At 39.5% G+C, this 17,379-nt stretch overlaps 1 protein-coding gene and 1 long non-coding RNA gene across 3 annotated transcripts in view; one reads left to right on the top strand and one right to left on the bottom strand.

Annotated features, from left to right (window-relative positions):
• The first annotated feature begins 705 nt into the window (after positions 1–705).
• LOC311633029 lies at positions 706–16,213 on the top strand. Its single transcript, XR_014796886.1, has 2 exons — positions 706–9,554; positions 9,610–16,213. It is a non-coding gene; the product is annotated as an uncharacterized lncRNA (long non-coding RNA).
• Positions 14,782–17,379, bottom strand: part of LSM14A (LSM14A mRNA processing body assembly factor) — a 69,872-nt gene continuing 67,274 nt past the window's right edge. For both annotated transcript variants that reach the window (XM_084905150.1, XM_084905151.1), the window contains one exon: positions 14,782–16,719. In XM_084905150.1, the coding sequence (XP_084761276.1) occupies positions 16,696–16,719 (24 nt within the window). In that variant the 3' untranslated portion in view covers positions 14,782–16,695. The remainder of the gene's footprint in view (positions 16,720–17,379) is intronic.

The following is a 17,379-nucleotide window of genomic DNA, read 5'->3' as shown; positions in this document are numbered from 1 at the left end:
ATCAGTTGCCTCCTGCACACCCCCCACTGGGGATATGCTCAAAACCAAGGTACTTGCCCTTGACCAGAATCGAACGTGGGACCCTTCAGTCCATAGGCCAATACTCTATCAAACTGGTCAGGGCGACAAAGATCAATTCTGATCTTAACTGAGCCTATTGTCTTTTTGCATCTAAGATAACATACCTTTATAATGTCAGGGTAACTGAGTTACCTTCCCTTTTCCCTCAGGGTACAACCAATGCACCAAGGCAGAGACCACAAATTCCCTCATTTTTGTTATCATGTTAATTATTAACAACTAGAGGCCCAGTGCACGAAATTCAGGCAGGGGGGGTGGTCCCTCAGCCCAACCTGTTCCCTCTCCAATTTGGGACCCATTGAGGGATGTCCAACTGCATTTAGGCTCAATCCTACTGGGCAGTCGGACATCCCTCTCACAATCCAGGACTGCTGGCCCCAACTGCTCGCTTGCCTGCCTTCCTGATTGTTCCTAACTGCTTCCACCTGCCAGCCTGATCACCCCATACCCACTTCCCTGCCAGCCTGATTGCGCCTAACTGCCCTCCCCTGCAGGCCTGGTCACCCCTAATTGCCGTCCCCTGCAAGCCTGGTCGCCCCCAACTTCCCTCCTCTGCCAGGCTGGTCACCCCTAAATGCCCTCCCCTGTAGGGTTGGTTGCTCCCAACTGCCCTCCCTTGCAGGCCTTCTCCTTCCCAACTGCCCACCCCTGTTGACCTGATTGCCCACAACTGCCCTCCCTTACAGACCTGGTCCTTCCCAATTGCCCTCCTCTGCTGGCCATCTTGTGGTGGCCATATTGTGTCCACATGGGGGCAGCCATCTTGTGTGTTGGAGTGATGGCCTATTTGCATATCACCCTTTAATTAGATAGGACAGAGGTCGGTGCATGAGTGGGGGCCAGCTGGTTTGCTCTGAAGGGTGTCCTGGTTCAGGGTGGGGGTTCCCTTGGGGAGTGGGACGGCCTGGGCGAGGGGCCTGTGGTGGTTTGCAGGCAAGCCATGCCCCCCAGTGACCCAAGCGGAGGCCCTGGTATCTATAATTTATTTACCTTCTACAATTAAAACTTTGTAGCCTGGAGCTGAGCCAAGCCTCCTGCTAGCTCTGTGGTGGCAGCCATTTCTGTTGGAATTTATGTATCTTCTATAATTGAAACTTCGTAGCCTGGAGTGAAGGCCTGGACCGGCTAGAGTGTGAGAAAGCTTGGCTTCCTCCATCTCCTGGGGCAACCCTAGCCTTCTGTTCTTCCAGCACAGTGACTGTGCCATTTCTATTAGAATTTATTTACTTTCTTTAATTGAAACTTTGTACCCTTGAGTGGAGACCTGGACCTGCCAGGGTGTGGAAAGCTTGGCTTCCTCCATTGCCAGGAAAATCCAAGCCTCCCTCCTCTCTGTGGCTGCAGCCATCTTGGTTGGGGTTAATTTGCATACTCACTCTAATCGGCTTGTGGGTGTAGCGGAGTGATGGCTAATTTGCATATTACTCTTTTATTAGATAGGATAAAGGTAACAAATACAAGCAAAAAGGAAGAGCATTCAGAATCTCTAAGAAAAACAACCCAACAACAAAAATTGTAAAGAAAATAATGGTCTAAGAAAACATTGGCTAAATTATTATAGATTACAGAATCTGTGAACTCAAGAATGGAACAAATTCCAAGAAATAGAGACTATGAGAACAAGATGGAAAAACAATTTAAAAACTGGAGAAGTTAAGGTCCAATCATGAAGCAAACTAAAATGTAAAATGTAGATGCTTTTGTCATGGCTGGTGTGCATTTAGTTGGGTGCTATCCTGTTGCCAGGAAAGGTTTTACTCTCACACAGATGTTTCTCTCTCTCTCTCCCTTCCTTTCTCTAAAACAAAACAAAGTCTTAAAAAATAATGATTTTGAATCTATGAAAAGACAACCCATTTAATCATGATCAAAGTAATATCTTTTTAAATGTACAGTATTTATGATTACAGCTGTGGGGAAGGCATACAACTTGGCTCTGTGCTGAAGAATTCTTATAAAATCATAGCAGAATATTGCTTATTATTTTCAGCTTTTAAAGTTACCAACAAGTTATTAAGGCAATTTTTAATGGCAGGAAGAATAACATTTTGTAAAAAAAAAAATACATATGGGGCTTATGCTACTTGGCTCATTCATTATGATGTTTACTTCATATGTAATATATATGAGCTATAACCAAGTATTATGGTAAGTACATTAATAAGATACAGAGTGATGATTGTGATTTGTGTCTGTGTGAGGTTAAGACAGTATATCTTCATATCAGGAGGTCTACAGTTGATAAACAGGTAAATAAAGTAAACAACAGTTCATATAGGTTTTTCCTAGTGATATATTAATAATAAGGGGACACATCTCTCTCTCTCTCTCACACACACACACAATTTACTAGTAGAGAGGAACACCTTCTAGAATACAAATAAACAGTTAAAAGTATTTGTCTTTAAGGAAGAGAAGCAGACTGACTACATACTATTTTGTTTCATTTTCATTACTATGTTCAGGTATTAGTCAATAAAAAAACAAAACAAAACACCTTTCCCCCCTAATACAAAAAGAGCTCCTGCAAATTACTAAGACAAACATTGAAGGAAAAAAAAAAATCAAACAATATTTATATGCAGTTCACACAAAAAAAGTACTCATAACTTATGAAAAAAATGTTCAACCTCACACAACATGAAATGCACAGGGTACCATGGTAACACTTTTCAATTATAAGACTGGCAAGCTCTGACAGGTTGCTCAGTGGTTAGAGCTTTGGTCTGCCTATGGAGTTCAATCCTGGTTAAGGGCACGTACCAATCACGCTTGCAGACTTGATCCCCAGCCCCGGTTGGGGCATTTGTGGGAGGCAACTAATTGATATGTCTCTCACATCGAGGCTTCTCTCTCTGTCTCTCCCCTCCCTTCCATTCTCTCTAAAAACCAATGGAAAAAATATCCCAGGTGAGGATTAACGACAACAAAAAGACTGGCAGAAACTTTCAAAAGTTCGATAACATCATATTGGTAAATATGGGGTAACAGACACCCTCAAAAAATGGTTAAAGTGTAAACTGCCATAAATTTCTGTTGAGGGGGACACAGAAATATAATTACAAAGCTATGTCTCCTGTTATCCAGAATTTCCAGTTATTGGATTTGTTTTACAGATAAATCCACCATTTATTAAACGATCCATGAAGGTTCTTCATACAGCACTGTTTGTACTAGCAAAAACTGGAAACAGTCTCGCCCCACATGGAGAGGGTAACTGTAAGTCTGAGGGACAATGAGAAATAGACTTGACTGTATCCTATTATTTAATTTTGACGTGTGAATGAATGCATGCATTAAAGCCTTGGCCAGAGGCCAAATCTGCTGAGGATACCACACTGGCCACCATACCACAGGGCTCACCACAAAGGCCTCTGCAATAGATTCAGTACTGGAAGTCTCAGCCTCATGATCCAACTGCCAGGGAGCCAGGAGCATCACTCTGGATTAGTGCACTGGCCTCCAACCTGGCCTCTCTGCTTCTGGCTCTACTATATATTGTAGTTTATTCCCAACACAGCAGCCAAGATTCTTTGTAAATTAAGTCAGACTGTCATTCCTCTGCTCAAAACCTCACAATTGCTTGCACCTCAGGATAAATAACAATCATTACAGTTGCCCCCAATGTTCCCTTTCTCAAATGCTACCATCCTTTCCCCACTCACTCCACTCCAGCTATACTAGGTTTGCTCCTGCTTCAGAATTTTTGCAGCTATAGTTTATTTTTCTTTTTTAAATTGATTTCAGATAGGAAGGAAGAGGAAGAGAGAGAGAGAAACATCAATCATGAGAATAAATCGGCTGCCTCTTGCATGCTCCCCCCCGGGAATCAAGCCTATAATCGGGGCATATGCCCTGACTAGGAATCGAACCCTCACCTCCTGGTTCATGGACTGACCTCAACTACTGAGCCACACTGGCTGGGCAACACTTGTTAATAGATATGCACCCAACCAGGGAGCAACTACTCACAGAACTAAAAGGAGACACAGATCAAAACACAGTCATAGTTGGAGACCTTAATATTCCATTCATAGCTCTAGACAAATCAACTAAATAGAAAATCAATAAAGAAATACCAGCCATAAATGATATGATAGACTAAATGGATATAATTGACATTTACAGAACATTTCATCTCAGAACATCAGATTATACATTTTTCTCCAGAGCACATGGAACACTCTGGGACAGATCATATAATTGAATCAAAAACTAGACTCAACAAACTAAAAAAGACTGAAATAATACCAGGCATATTTTCTGATTATGATGCCTTGAAATTAGAAATCAACTGCAGAAAGCAAGTAAAAAAACCACAAATGCCGAAGATTAAATAAGATATTACTATAAAATGACTCAATCAGAGAAGAAATTAAAGACAAGATAAAAATATATAGAGACAAATGAGAATAGCACAACATATCAAAACTTTTGCGATGCAACGAAAGCCATAAGATGGAAATTTATATCATTATAGGCCTCAAGAAACAAGAAAAAAACCCAAGTAAATAATCTAACATCACATCTTAAAATACTAGAAAAAGGAAAATAGCAATCCAAAGTCAGCATAAGAAAGGAAATAATAAAAACTAGAGAATTAAATGATATAGAGAACAAAAAGGCTATACCAAAAAAATATCAAGAGTAAAAAGCTGGTTCTTTGAAAAGATTAAAAAAAAAAAATTGACAAACCAATTGGCTAGATTCACTAAGGAAAAATGGGAAAAAACCCACATAAACAGCCCATTGACCTATGAACCAGGACGTCACAGTGCCTGGTCAGGACACACGCCTAGGTTGTAGGCTTGATCCCCTACTGTGGAGCATGAAGGAGGCACCTGATCAATGATCCTTTCACCTCATTGAGTGCTCTCTCTTTTTCTCTCTCTCTCCTCTCACTCCCTTCCTCTCTGAAATCAATAAAAAATATTAAAAAAAAAAGAACTATATAAACAAAATCAGAAATGAAAGAAGTCACTACAGATTTACAAAGGATTATACTAGAATATTATGAAAGACTTTATGCCACCAAATTCAATAACCTAGAATAAATGGGTAAGTTCCTAGAAATATACAACCTCCCTAAACTAACTCATGAAGAATTGGAAAATCTAAATAGACTTATTAGCAGTGAGGAAATTAAAACAACCATCAAAACCTCCCCCCCAAATAAAAGTCCTGGACTAGATGGCTTCTCCTGTGAATTCTACCAAGTGTACAAAGATTCCTAAGATATTCTAGTAGACCAATATAATCTGGACACAAAAACCTGGCAAAGATAACACACTAAAAGAAAACTATAGACCAATATCCCTGATGAATACTGATGCATAAATCCAAAACAAAACACTAGCAAATCGAATAGAATAGTACATCCAAAAAACAATATATCACAATCCAGGGGCACAAGGATGGTTCAACATTTACAATGTGGTAATATACCACATTAACAAAAGATAAAAATCGTATGATCTTATCAATAGATGCAGAAAAAGCCTTTGATAAGATACATCTATTTACAATTAAAATACTCAATAAAATAGGAATAGAAGTACCTCAACATAATAAAGACCATTCATACATGATAAACCATCAGCTAATATAATACTCAATGGCGAAAAACTAAAAGGTTTCCCCCTAAGATCAAGAACAAGATAAGGATGTCTTCTCTTACCACTCTTATTCAACACTAGAGGCCCAGTGCATAAAATTCGTGAATGGGTAGGGTCCCTAGGCCTGGCCAGCGATCAGGACTGATCTGGGTACACCAATAGCACCTATCTTGGCTGGCCTGGTGCCGCCCGCTTGTTGGCCCCACCCTCCACAGCCACTGCCAGTCGGGGCCTGCGAGCTGGGGGCAGCTCCTGCATTAAGCATCTGACCCCTGGTGGTCAGTATGTGTCATTCTGCTGTTTGGTCAATTTGCACATTAGGCTTTTATTATATAGTGCTGTAAGTTCTAGTCTGAGCAATAAGACAAGAGAAATAAATAAAAGGCATAAAAATAAGGAAGGAAGAAGTCAAACTGTCACTTTTTGCAGATGACATGATGTTGCATATAGAAAACCCTAAAGACACTACCGAACTATTAGAAACAATAAACAAATAGTCAAGTTGCAGATACAAAATCAATGTGCAAAAATCCACTGCCTTTCTGTATAAAACTTTAGGAAAAGAAATGGAAAAAAACAATTCCTTTTGCAAAAAGAGACACAGAAGCATGTCACGAATGGGAGAGATGGAGAAAAGTAAACTACTGGACGACATAGAGTTCAGAATCACATTTCTAAGGTTACTCAAGAATCTTCTAAAAACCGCTGAGAAACTTGAAGAGACCTTCAAGGACCTTAATGAGAAAGCAAAAAAAAATGGAAAAGGACCAGTCAGAAATTAAGCATACACTGTCTGTAATAAAGAATATACAGAAACTCAACTGTAGATCAACATACCCCAAGAGTCAAACCAAAGATATGGAATATGAGAAAACAAAAAAACACCCAACTAGAGAGGCAGAAAGAAATAAGAATAGTGTAAAAAGTGAGGATAGTGTAAGGAGCCTCTGGACGGCTTTAAGCGTACCAACATCCAGATTTTTGGGGTGCCAGAAGAGAGCAGGATATTGAAGGCCTATTGAAAGAAATAATGATAGAAAACTTTCCCTACCTGGTGAAAGAAATAGACTTACAAGTACAGGAAGCACACAGAACCCCAAACAAAAGGAATCCAAAGAGGAGCACATAATTAAAATGTCAAGAGCAAAAGACAAAGAGAATCTTGAAAGCAGCAAGAGAAAAACAGTTAGTTACCTACAAGGGAGTACCCATATGACTGTCAGCTGATTCTCAACAGACACTATGCAGGCCAGATGGCAGTGGCAAGAAATAAAGTGATGAACAGCAAGAACCTACAACCAAAATTACTCTACCCAGCAAAGCTATCATTCAGAATTGAAGGTCAGATAAAGAGCTTTACAGACAATAAAAAGCTAAAGGAGTTCATCACCACCAAACCAGGATTACATGAAATGCTGAAGGGTATTCTTTAAGAGGAAGAAGAAAAAGGTAAAGGTAAAAATTATGAACAACAAAAAGACATCAATTACATACCTACCAACAAGTGAATCTAAAAATCAAGAGAATAAAAAATCTGAAGAACAGAATGGACTGGTGAATATAATAGAACCAGGGACATAAAGGGAGTGGACTGACAATTCTCAGGGGGAAGGAGGTCTGAGGGGTGTGGGAAGAAATTGGGACAAAAATCTTACACCTAAGGATGAAGACAGTGGCAGGGTGTAAGGGTATGGGATGGGATGGGGAATCAGGAGGAGGAGAGTTATGGGGGGAGGGAAAAAAGAGGTACAACACCTGTAATAATTGAACAATAAAGATTTTTTTTAAATGTCTTTTTTTATTTTATTGATTTTGTACAGAGAGGAAGGGAGAGAGAGAGAGAGTTAGAAACATCGATGAGAGAGAGTCATCGATCAGCTGCCTCTTGCACACTCCCTACTGGGGATATGCCCGCAACCAAGGTACATGCCCTTGACCGGAATCGAACCCGGGACCTTTCAGTTCCCAAGCCGACGCTCTATCCATTGAGCCAAACCAGTCTCGGCTGAACAATAAAGATTTATTATATAAATAAATAAATAAATAAAAAATAAGAAAAAAGAAAAGATAGTCTCTTCAATAAATAGTGCTGGGACAACTGGAAAGCCACATGCAAAGGAATGAAACTGGGTTACAGTTTGTCCCCAGGTCCAAAATTATTGCAAAGTGGATCGAAGACCTAAATATAAGATCTGAAACAATAAGTTACATAGAAAAAAAATATAGGTATCAAACTTATTGACCTGGGTCATAGAGAACGTTTTATAGACTTGATCCCAAAGGCAAGGGAAGTAAAGGCAAAAATAAATGAATGGGTCTATATCAAACTGAAGAGCTTCTACACAGCAAAAGAAATGGACAACAAAACAAACAGGCAGTCAACCAGATGGGAGATGATTTGCAAATTGTAGCTCCGACAAAGTTTCATTTTCCAAAACATACAAAGAACTTGTAAACCTCAACACCAAACAAACAACCCAATCAAATAGTGGGCAGAACCCTAACCAGTTTGGCTCAGTGGATAGAGCGTCAGCCCACAGACCAAAGGGTTCCAGGTTCGATTCTGGTCAAGGGCATGTACCTTGGGTGCAGGCACATCCCCAGTAGGGGTGTGCAGGAGGCAGTTGATTGATGTTTCTAACCCTTCCTCTCCCTTCCTCTCTGTAAAAAAATCAAAAAATATATATATAAAAAAAAAAAAAAAAAAAGGGGACAGAGGACCTGGAAATTCAACTTCTCCCAAGAAGACATAGAGCTAATAGATACATGTATATGAAAATATATTCAACCTCACTGGCAACGAGAAAAATGCAAATCAAAAATACAATTAGATGACATCTTACACCTGTCAGATTGGCCATTATCAAGACAAACAAGTGCTGGGGAAATTGTGGAAGAAAAAAAAAGGGGGAACCCTCATTCACAGCTGGTGGGAATGCAGTTAGGGATGAACGTGCAGGCAGGGGAGTAGTTAGGGAGTGATCACTACGGAAAGCAGTCGGATGATTCCTCAAAAAGTTAAGAATAGAGCTACCATCTGACCCAGCAATCCCATTCCTGAGTATATACCTGAAAAATGCAAAATCATGTATTCGCAAAACTATGTGCACCCCTATGTTCATTGCAGCATTATTCACGGTGGCCAAGACATGGAAACCACCAAAGTGTCTTGTGATAGAGGACTGGATAAACAAGAAATGGTACATACACTCAATGAAATACTACTTAAGCCATAAGAAATGAAGAAATAGCACTATTTGCAACAATATGGATGAGAACACTATGCTAAGTGAAATAAGTCAGACAGAAAAAGCTAAGACCCATATGATTTCATTCATATATGGGATATAAAACTAAAACTTATGTACAGAAACAGCAGAGTGGCAGCTGCCAGAGGGAAGGGGGTAGGAGAGAAGGGGGTTTTAATATGAGGTGACAAGAGAAAATTTGACTTTGGGTGTTGGGCACATGGTACATTGCTTAAATCTTTTAACACAGAAACCTATTCATGAACTGGTATGTTCATGTTGATCAAAGTCACCTCAATCAATCCTATATAATAAAGAGGTAATATACAAATTGACTATCATTCCAACACACAAGGGGAGGACAGTTAGGGCCGACCAGGCCTATAGGGGAGGGCAGTTGGGGGTGACCAGGCTGATAGGGGAGGGCAGTTAGGGATGATCAGACTAGCAAGGGAGGGCAGTTAGGAATGACCAGGCTGGTAGGGAAGGGCAGTTAGGGATGATCTTGCAGGCAGGGGAGTAGTTAGGGGGTGATCAGGCAGAAGCGGTTAGGGACAATTAGGCAGGCGAGCCAGCAATCCTGGATTGTGAGAGGGATGTCCAACTGCCCGTGGATCAGGACAAAATGGGCAGTTGGACATCCCTTGAGGGGTTCCAGATTGGAGAGAGTGCTGGCTGGGCTGAGGGACAACTCCCTCCATGCACAAATTTTGTGCACCGGGCCTCTACTTGAATAAATAAAATTTAAAAGAAGTTATTTAAAAAAAATATATTTTATTGATTTTTTTTACAGAGAGGAAGGGAGACAGAGTTAGAAACATTGATGAGAATCATCGATCAGCTGACTCTTGCATACCCCTACTGGGGATGTGCCCGCAATCCAGGTACATTCCCTTGACGGGAATCGAACCAGGGACCCTTCAGTCCACAGGCTGACGCTCTATCCACTGAGCCAAACCGGTTTCGGCAGAAAAGTTATTTTTTGAGGAAGCCAATTGGAAGATCAAAGTATGAAGTGTCTAAATCCATGATTTAGATGAGGCTGATGGGCAAGGTCCAGGTATATCTAAAGCTTTGGATAGAAAAGGATAAAAGAAAAAGCCACAGGATCAGAAACAAGAACCAGGCTTTGTCTAGAAGAGTTAACATAGCAAGCTTGACTTCTATCATTTTTTCAGGCCTGCTTATAAGGCCTGCTTTTTGGCCCTTGTTGACATCTGGAAACCTGAATTTCAGTTTTTCCACCATTTCCAGAATTTATAAGAGTGGCTCACTGTGCCTAAATTGCACATCCTGTGTGACTCCTTTCAAAATTCCCTCTGAAAGTTTCAGCCTTGTTTCCCCCAGACTTTGCCAGTTCATCTTTTCCATTTGCTAATTTTGCTGTAAGAAATCATAACCATGAGTATGGTTATTTGGGGATTCTGAACAGAGATGTGTAAACCACACAAAAGCTGAAGTCATTTGGAAGAATAGAAGCATAGAGTAAGAGGCAAGCAGGTAACAGGTTTTTCAAGATGATGGGCATTAAATGATCCAATCAGCAGGGTGAGAGGATTATATGAACCTCAACAGAGTAATTGAGGTTTTATCAGGAGAGGGAAGAGATCAAAGACACCAAGCCCACAGCCTGAACATAGGTTTGTAGGACAAGAAATACTCCAATGCCACCACGGGGAAAGCTGGTGATGGGAATATTTCCATGTCCAGGACTTTTAAGAGTGGCTCACTGTGCCTAAATGTGGAACTGTTTTTAGAGGTGAACGGCTAAGAACACAGAGTATTAATTTTGAATCTGCTCTACTATACACATCTGTCTACATTGACAGTACATCAGGGTTTCTTGCTGAGAACACTGGTGTGGAGTGGTATTACAGCTGGGCACTCTTATCTTTCACCATATTCTAAGTCCTCAAGTAGTGTAAACCAATGTTCCTCTCACCCACTCTAGCTTTGGCTTCTCTTGCAGAGGGAAAGATATTGCCAGCATTATTTTAAAAGCCAAATATAGAAATTATCCAAATGTGGCATCACCAGAATGCATAAATTGAAGTCTATTAACACAATGAAATATTACACTGCAATGAAAACAAATATTCCACAACCAAATGCAATATGTTTGACTCACAAACACAGTATTGAGCAAAGAAGCTAAGCTCACATTAAATATATACTATATAATTCCATTTATATAAAGAATAAAAAACAAGCAAAAGCAATTCATCCTGTTAGACGTCAGGACAGTAGTAATTCAAGGGCTACTGAAAGGCAGTTGTGTGTGTGTGTGTGTGTGTGTGTGTGTGTGTGTGTGAGCTAATAGGTATACTATTACTATTCGGATTTCTAATCTGGGTGCTTGTTACATAGGCAATCATGATTATTATGCACATGATTTCTGTGTGCATATACTTTAAAACAAAAGGGATACTCAATATATGTGAAAAAAAAACAAGTACATATTTTATAACAGTACATTTACCATGAATCCATTTTTGTTGAAAAGTACATGGCTATACAGAACAATGCCAGGCAGAATATACACTCAAATAGTATTAACAATGGTTAGCTCTTGGTAGTGGAATTGTAGATGATTTTTTTTATTATTATTATTTTTTTACAGAGAGGAAGGGAGAGAAATAGAGAGTTAGAAATATCCACGAGAGAGAAACATCGATCAGCTGCCTCCTGCACCTCCCTTCCCCCCACTGGGGATGTGCCCACAACCAAGGTACATGCCTTGACCGGTATTGAACCTGGGACCCCCCAGTTCGCAGGTCAATGCTCTATTCACTGAGCCAAACCGGTTTTGGCTGATTTTTTTCTTTTCTTTTGTCTGTTTTAGAAAACATCCTCAGTACTCCCCATATTCTTTTTACACTGTATTAATTTATAAAACAAAACAAAACAAAACAAAACAAAACAGCCGAAACGGTTTGGCTCAGTGGATAGAGCGTCGGCTTAGGGACTGAAGGGTCCCGGGTTCGATTCCGGTCAAGGGCATGTACCTTGGTTGCGGGCATATCCCTAGTAGGGGGTATGCAAGAGGCAGCTGATCGATGACTCTCTCTCATCGATGTTTCTAACTCTCTGTCTCTCTCCCTTCCTCTCTGTACAAAATCAATAAAATATATATAAACAAAACAAAACAAAAAACTATACCTACTTGCATTTTATAAGCTGCAACTTTGGGACAAAGAAATGCTATTAAACACAGGGAATGGAGTAAGGGATAACCATCACTCAACCAACTCATAAAAAATTTTATAGAACAATTTCAGCACAAGCAAAATCCTGAATTACAATGTTGGAATTTGCATTCTCATCAATCCTGTGTGAGGCTAATACCCAAGGATTACCAGAATTAGGTGAGTACAAGGATTACAGAGGTACACAGACAGCTGTTCCTGTCCTCTGTAATGGGATGACTGTAAACCATTTACAATCAGTACAATCTTGTCTGGGCCCAGGCTTCTCCTACCCCTTCAAGATTAGCATTCTTTGCTTTCTTCCCCTTCCACTCCCAGACTGCTCTTTAAGTCTGGAGCCAAAGGCAAGGCTTTCTGAGCCATGAGCTCTTTTGCTGCCTACTCTCAGTTTTTTTCTGTGCATCTAAAGTATGAGTCACTCTAAGAAAGCCTCATTATTGAATTAAAATATGCTTTAGTCTCACAGAGCTGCTTTGTTTCTTTATAAACCACAACACTGAACATCAGTGCATTTTAAAACATTTCCTTAAAACCAACATTCACTATAGACTGAAATCAGATTCAGGTCTATTTTGGTATGTTTATGAGCTAAACCTGAGAACATTATATCAGTCAGCCAAGTTAATTAATATGAAGACAGCTGGAATTTAAAGGACACACATCTCACTGGCTTCAGCTATGCACCATCACTGAGAACAGAAACCACATTAGATTCATAGTTTCAGCATGTGCTCTTGTAGCTAGATTTATAGATGTCCCCAAACCAGAAGCTTGCTTTTATTAACACTGGCTCTGAAAAACAGGATATGAACTTTGTATCACCCCTCCTCAGAAGGCTGGGATTGTAAGAGCAGGGACTGGGACCTGCACCTCTAGCTTCCTAGTGCACACACTGGCTGGCTGGCTGGCGCTGGCCTCTGCTGCACAAAGCTACGTTCTCCCTTACTTTCCTCAACTTCTCCTCACGGGATTCCTCTTTTAAGAAGTTGTCCCTGTATCTCTATCTTGCAAGAAGCTAAGACAGCCTGCTCTGAGCAAATCCCCATTTAGCATCTTCACAATAAGGGATTAACGGTGCTATTTTACTTCCCTAAATTTGAGTCCAATTGTATTAATACTTGTCATCCATTAAAAACACACTCATAACAGGAAAACTAAGCAAACTGAAGACATCTAAGCTCCTTTAAGAGATCACTCATGATTGTGACACTCTCCCCACTGTTCGTTTAAACCAGCTTACAGTCTCTAAACTAAGAGGGCAGGGATATCCTGCAACACTGAATCAGACATGATTACATCTGTTAGCACTGGTGCTTACAGAAGCTTCTTTCAGACGTAACACAGAAGCAGGACAACAGCCATGTAAATCTGACAGACACAACACACATTCATTTCCTGTATGCTAGGAACAAAATATTCAAGTCTTGGTACTCAAAGTAGCCTAACACTGGAGGAAAGATTCTGTCCTCCAGAAATGCCGCCCCCCACTCCCCCTCAAACACACACTTGGTCCTTTCCCTCTCTTAAGCCCTCGTCACAACCTGGATATACCAGATTTGGAAGGATGGGGAAATGAAAAAGTAATCCTATTGAGAAAACTTCACCAAAACCCTACAGGAGGAGGGGGCTATTTTAAACGAGCCAGCTGTGATGTTTTAAAACTCTTTTTCTAAGCCTGGATGATTGAAACTGCCTATGGAAGCGAGACTGATTCCCAGGCTCCACTACAAAACTTCAGAACGAGAGTTTCTAGGTGTGGAGCATGGAAATTTGGACTTTATGTAAGAGTGCTTCTAAGGAGATTCTGATAAGAGATTTGTGAACTACCAGAGAGAACTGGATGGAGTGGTAACTCCTACTGTGATAATGGGTTCTCTAAATGTTGACGCTGCTATTGGGAGTAAAGTTCCTTTATACTTGTCCTTTCACGTTCCATGTATAGTTAGTTTTGGGGGCAGGGAGGGATGAATTCCCCACTCACTGTCTTCACATGTGGAGGGAGTTCAGCTAGTATTTCTCAAAGTGGAAGGGCCACTGCTATATTTTGGGCTAGATAACTGATTATGTGGCACTGTCCAGCATAGTGTAGGACATTTACCATCCCTGACCCGACACTTAAATGCCAATTGTTCCTAGTTATAGGGACAGCCCAAAACACATTTCTTCACTTTTCTAATTGCTCCTAGGATGTCAATTCAGACTCTGATTAAGAGGCACTGACCTGGATTAACATTCCTAAACCTATCTTTCTACCACTTACATTAAGTTCTGATTTTGGAGGGAAAAATGGTCTCTCCAATAAGTGAATTTAGAAGGAGCCAGCCCTCCCCTCTCCCCTCATTTGCACCTGCCTGGCCAGAGGTCACATTCTAGCCTGAGGTTTTCCACTTGGCTGTCCCCTCATGTCACAGATTTGAACTTAGTTGTGGTCTCCACTATACAGGGAGAGAAAGGGGCTTGTTCCTTTACCTAAACATCTACGACAATAAGTAAGTCTTAGAGAGAAAATAATTTAGTTTTTTTAGGGAATATAAACATGACCATAATTCCATTCTGACATTTTAAAGATGCCTTTATCTTTCTATTGTAAGAAAACATTTCTGTTTAAAGAGAAAAAACTTTGACGAACACTTTTAATTGAAGAGTTTTATTCTGTCTTAGAATAAAAACCTTGCTTTAATATTGTAAGGTGCACTGCAGGTATGCCATGCTGCCAGTTACTAGGGCACCAAATGCCCTAGTCAGTGACCCAGAGGGCTTGGAAATTGCATGAATTCATATTTTTAGAGCATGTAAAACTGGTATTTACAGTTTTTCTTCTTGAAATAGGCCCAGGACATCTTAAACAGTCTATAAGTATTGCCATAGCACTTGCTTTAATGTTCAGAATGCCTCAGAAATGTGTTCAATATCATGATTTATGGGTCCTCCAAAAGATTTTGTTAACATGCAAACAGTATTAAACAATATTATCTAAATTATGACTGTCAAGTACTGAAACTTAATAATGAAACCAAATTACAAAACATCTTGTAGAGCTATACAAAAGATATAAAATTAAAAATATCAACCATCTTTAAATATTCTAATTCTACTGTGCAGTTTTTCACATCTTTATTACTACTGAGTAGCTTAAGGAGAAAGTTAACAAAATCAAGAGAGATAAGAATATTTAAATCTTTGGATCCCTTTATTCCATGGCCTTCATAAAAACACAAAGGTGGCCAGATTTTCCCCCCAGTATAGCTTAAAGTATCAAAAAGATTTACTAGTAATTTATAGTTAGCAATGAACTCTATATTGAGTCATTTGTGAATCACAGGCCAAAGGACCAGTGTTATGATATCTGATAAGTTGTCAAAATAATTTCTAACACTCTGAATCCTCTTGAAATATAATGGAATGAGTCAACTTATCACGACAAAATTCCAGGCATTATCAGGAAGAACAGGTTAATTGATGCCTAGTTTTACTGTCTTAAAAAAAGGGGAGGACTTACTTATTTGAAAATACAGCTAAGTACATTATTATCTATGATTATTTACATTCATATACTGAAAATATTTATTATTTGGACAAATCCTGTGATATGCCATTTACTATAAAATGAAATTCTTACAATGAGCATAATTTAACAAAAGAATGTATCAAATCTTCATTTGTGTTCTAAACATTTAAAAAAAAATCAAAATAAAAAATCTTAAGCCTGGAAAGCTATGGAAAAAAAAAAAAAAAAGAAGAAAAAAAAGACCCACCCATAGCTCTGATCTTCAGCACAACTTCTGCAAGGACACAGTATGTTTGCTGACTTTAAAATGTTTATTCTTTAAAAAATTAGTTGCTTTTTATACAGCTATACAAAGTTCTTAATGTTTCTTTGGCAATGCTATATAATGGAATTTTATAACTATATAAAAAAGTTATCTTTGCCTAAGAAACAGTATTTACTGTGTGTACATAGTTGACTGACAAAATTCTCTCCCATCCAGCATCCCAATTAACTGATGAAATAAACTACCTCAAAAGGGATATTACAGGATTGCCAAAAAGAAAGGGAAAAAGATACAGACACAGACACATACATACACACACACACACACACACACACACACACCCTTCTGTGGCTTGAAACACAGTATCACGGCCCTATCTGCAGGTAACTTACAATAATTGCCAAATACAATTTAGTGATAAAAAAAATCCTTTCAGTGATGAAAAAATACTTGTAAGTCCCATTGAAGTACTGCTTTAGTTTACACATAAGAAATTACTTAACCTTCTGCTATTTCAAATATATTTAATGCTCATTTTTAAAGATGAGCTGCCCCTTACCCCCCCAATATAACTACATCATATCTTTGAAATTAAGCAGAAAAACAAACAAACCAACAACAACAACAACAACAACAACAACAACAACAAAAACCCAGTGCTGGTGACAAATATACAGCGAATTCACTTCTTCATTCTTGGTAAAGACTGAAACCAATTCTCAGGACCATGAAGAGCTAGAAGTTCACCTATTTCCAAAGACTTGTTTGTAGACTATGCAGCAACTTTGTTGTCTTTCTAAAAAAGGAAAAAAAAAAATTAGCTCATGTTTCAAATTATTGGTTAGTTAATAATCATTTCTTTCTAATATGCTTAAATATACTTCCCATTATCTTTAAATATATTCTCCTTTTACTCTAACATATAAATCTGTACTACTGATTTTCAGAAAATACTTTTTACTTCAATACCCAGCAGGAGCTCTTTTTTAAAAAAAATATATATATTTTATTGATTTTTTACAGAGAGGAGGGGAGAGAGATAGAGAGCTAGAAACGTCGATGAGAGAGAAACATCGACCAGCCGCCTCCTGCACACCCCCAACCGGGGATGTGCCCGCAACCAATGTACATGCCCCTGACCGGAATTGAACCTGGGACCTTTCAGTCCGCAGACGGACACTCTACCGCTGAGCCACACCGGCTTCGGCAGGAGCTCTTTTTAAAAAAAATATATTTTATTGATTTTTTAGAGAGGAAGGGAGAGAGAGAGTTAGAAACATCAATGAGAGAGAGTCATCGATCAGCTGCCTCTTGCACACCCCCTACTGGGGATATGCCCGCAACCAAGGTACATGCCCTTGACCAGAATCAAACCCGGGACCCTTCAGTCCCCAAGCCGACGCTCTATCCATTGAGCCAAACCGGTTTTGGCTATCAGCAGCATTTAAACCAGGAG

Source organism: Pipistrellus hanaki (genome assembly GCF_964339955.1).
Source record: "Pipistrellus hanaki genome assembly, chromosome: 15".
Taxonomy (NCBI): domain Eukaryota; kingdom Metazoa; phylum Chordata; class Mammalia; order Chiroptera; family Vespertilionidae; genus Pipistrellus; species Pipistrellus hanaki.
Note: the sequence above shows the minus strand (reverse complement) of the source record. Positions and strands in the feature narration are given on the sequence as shown.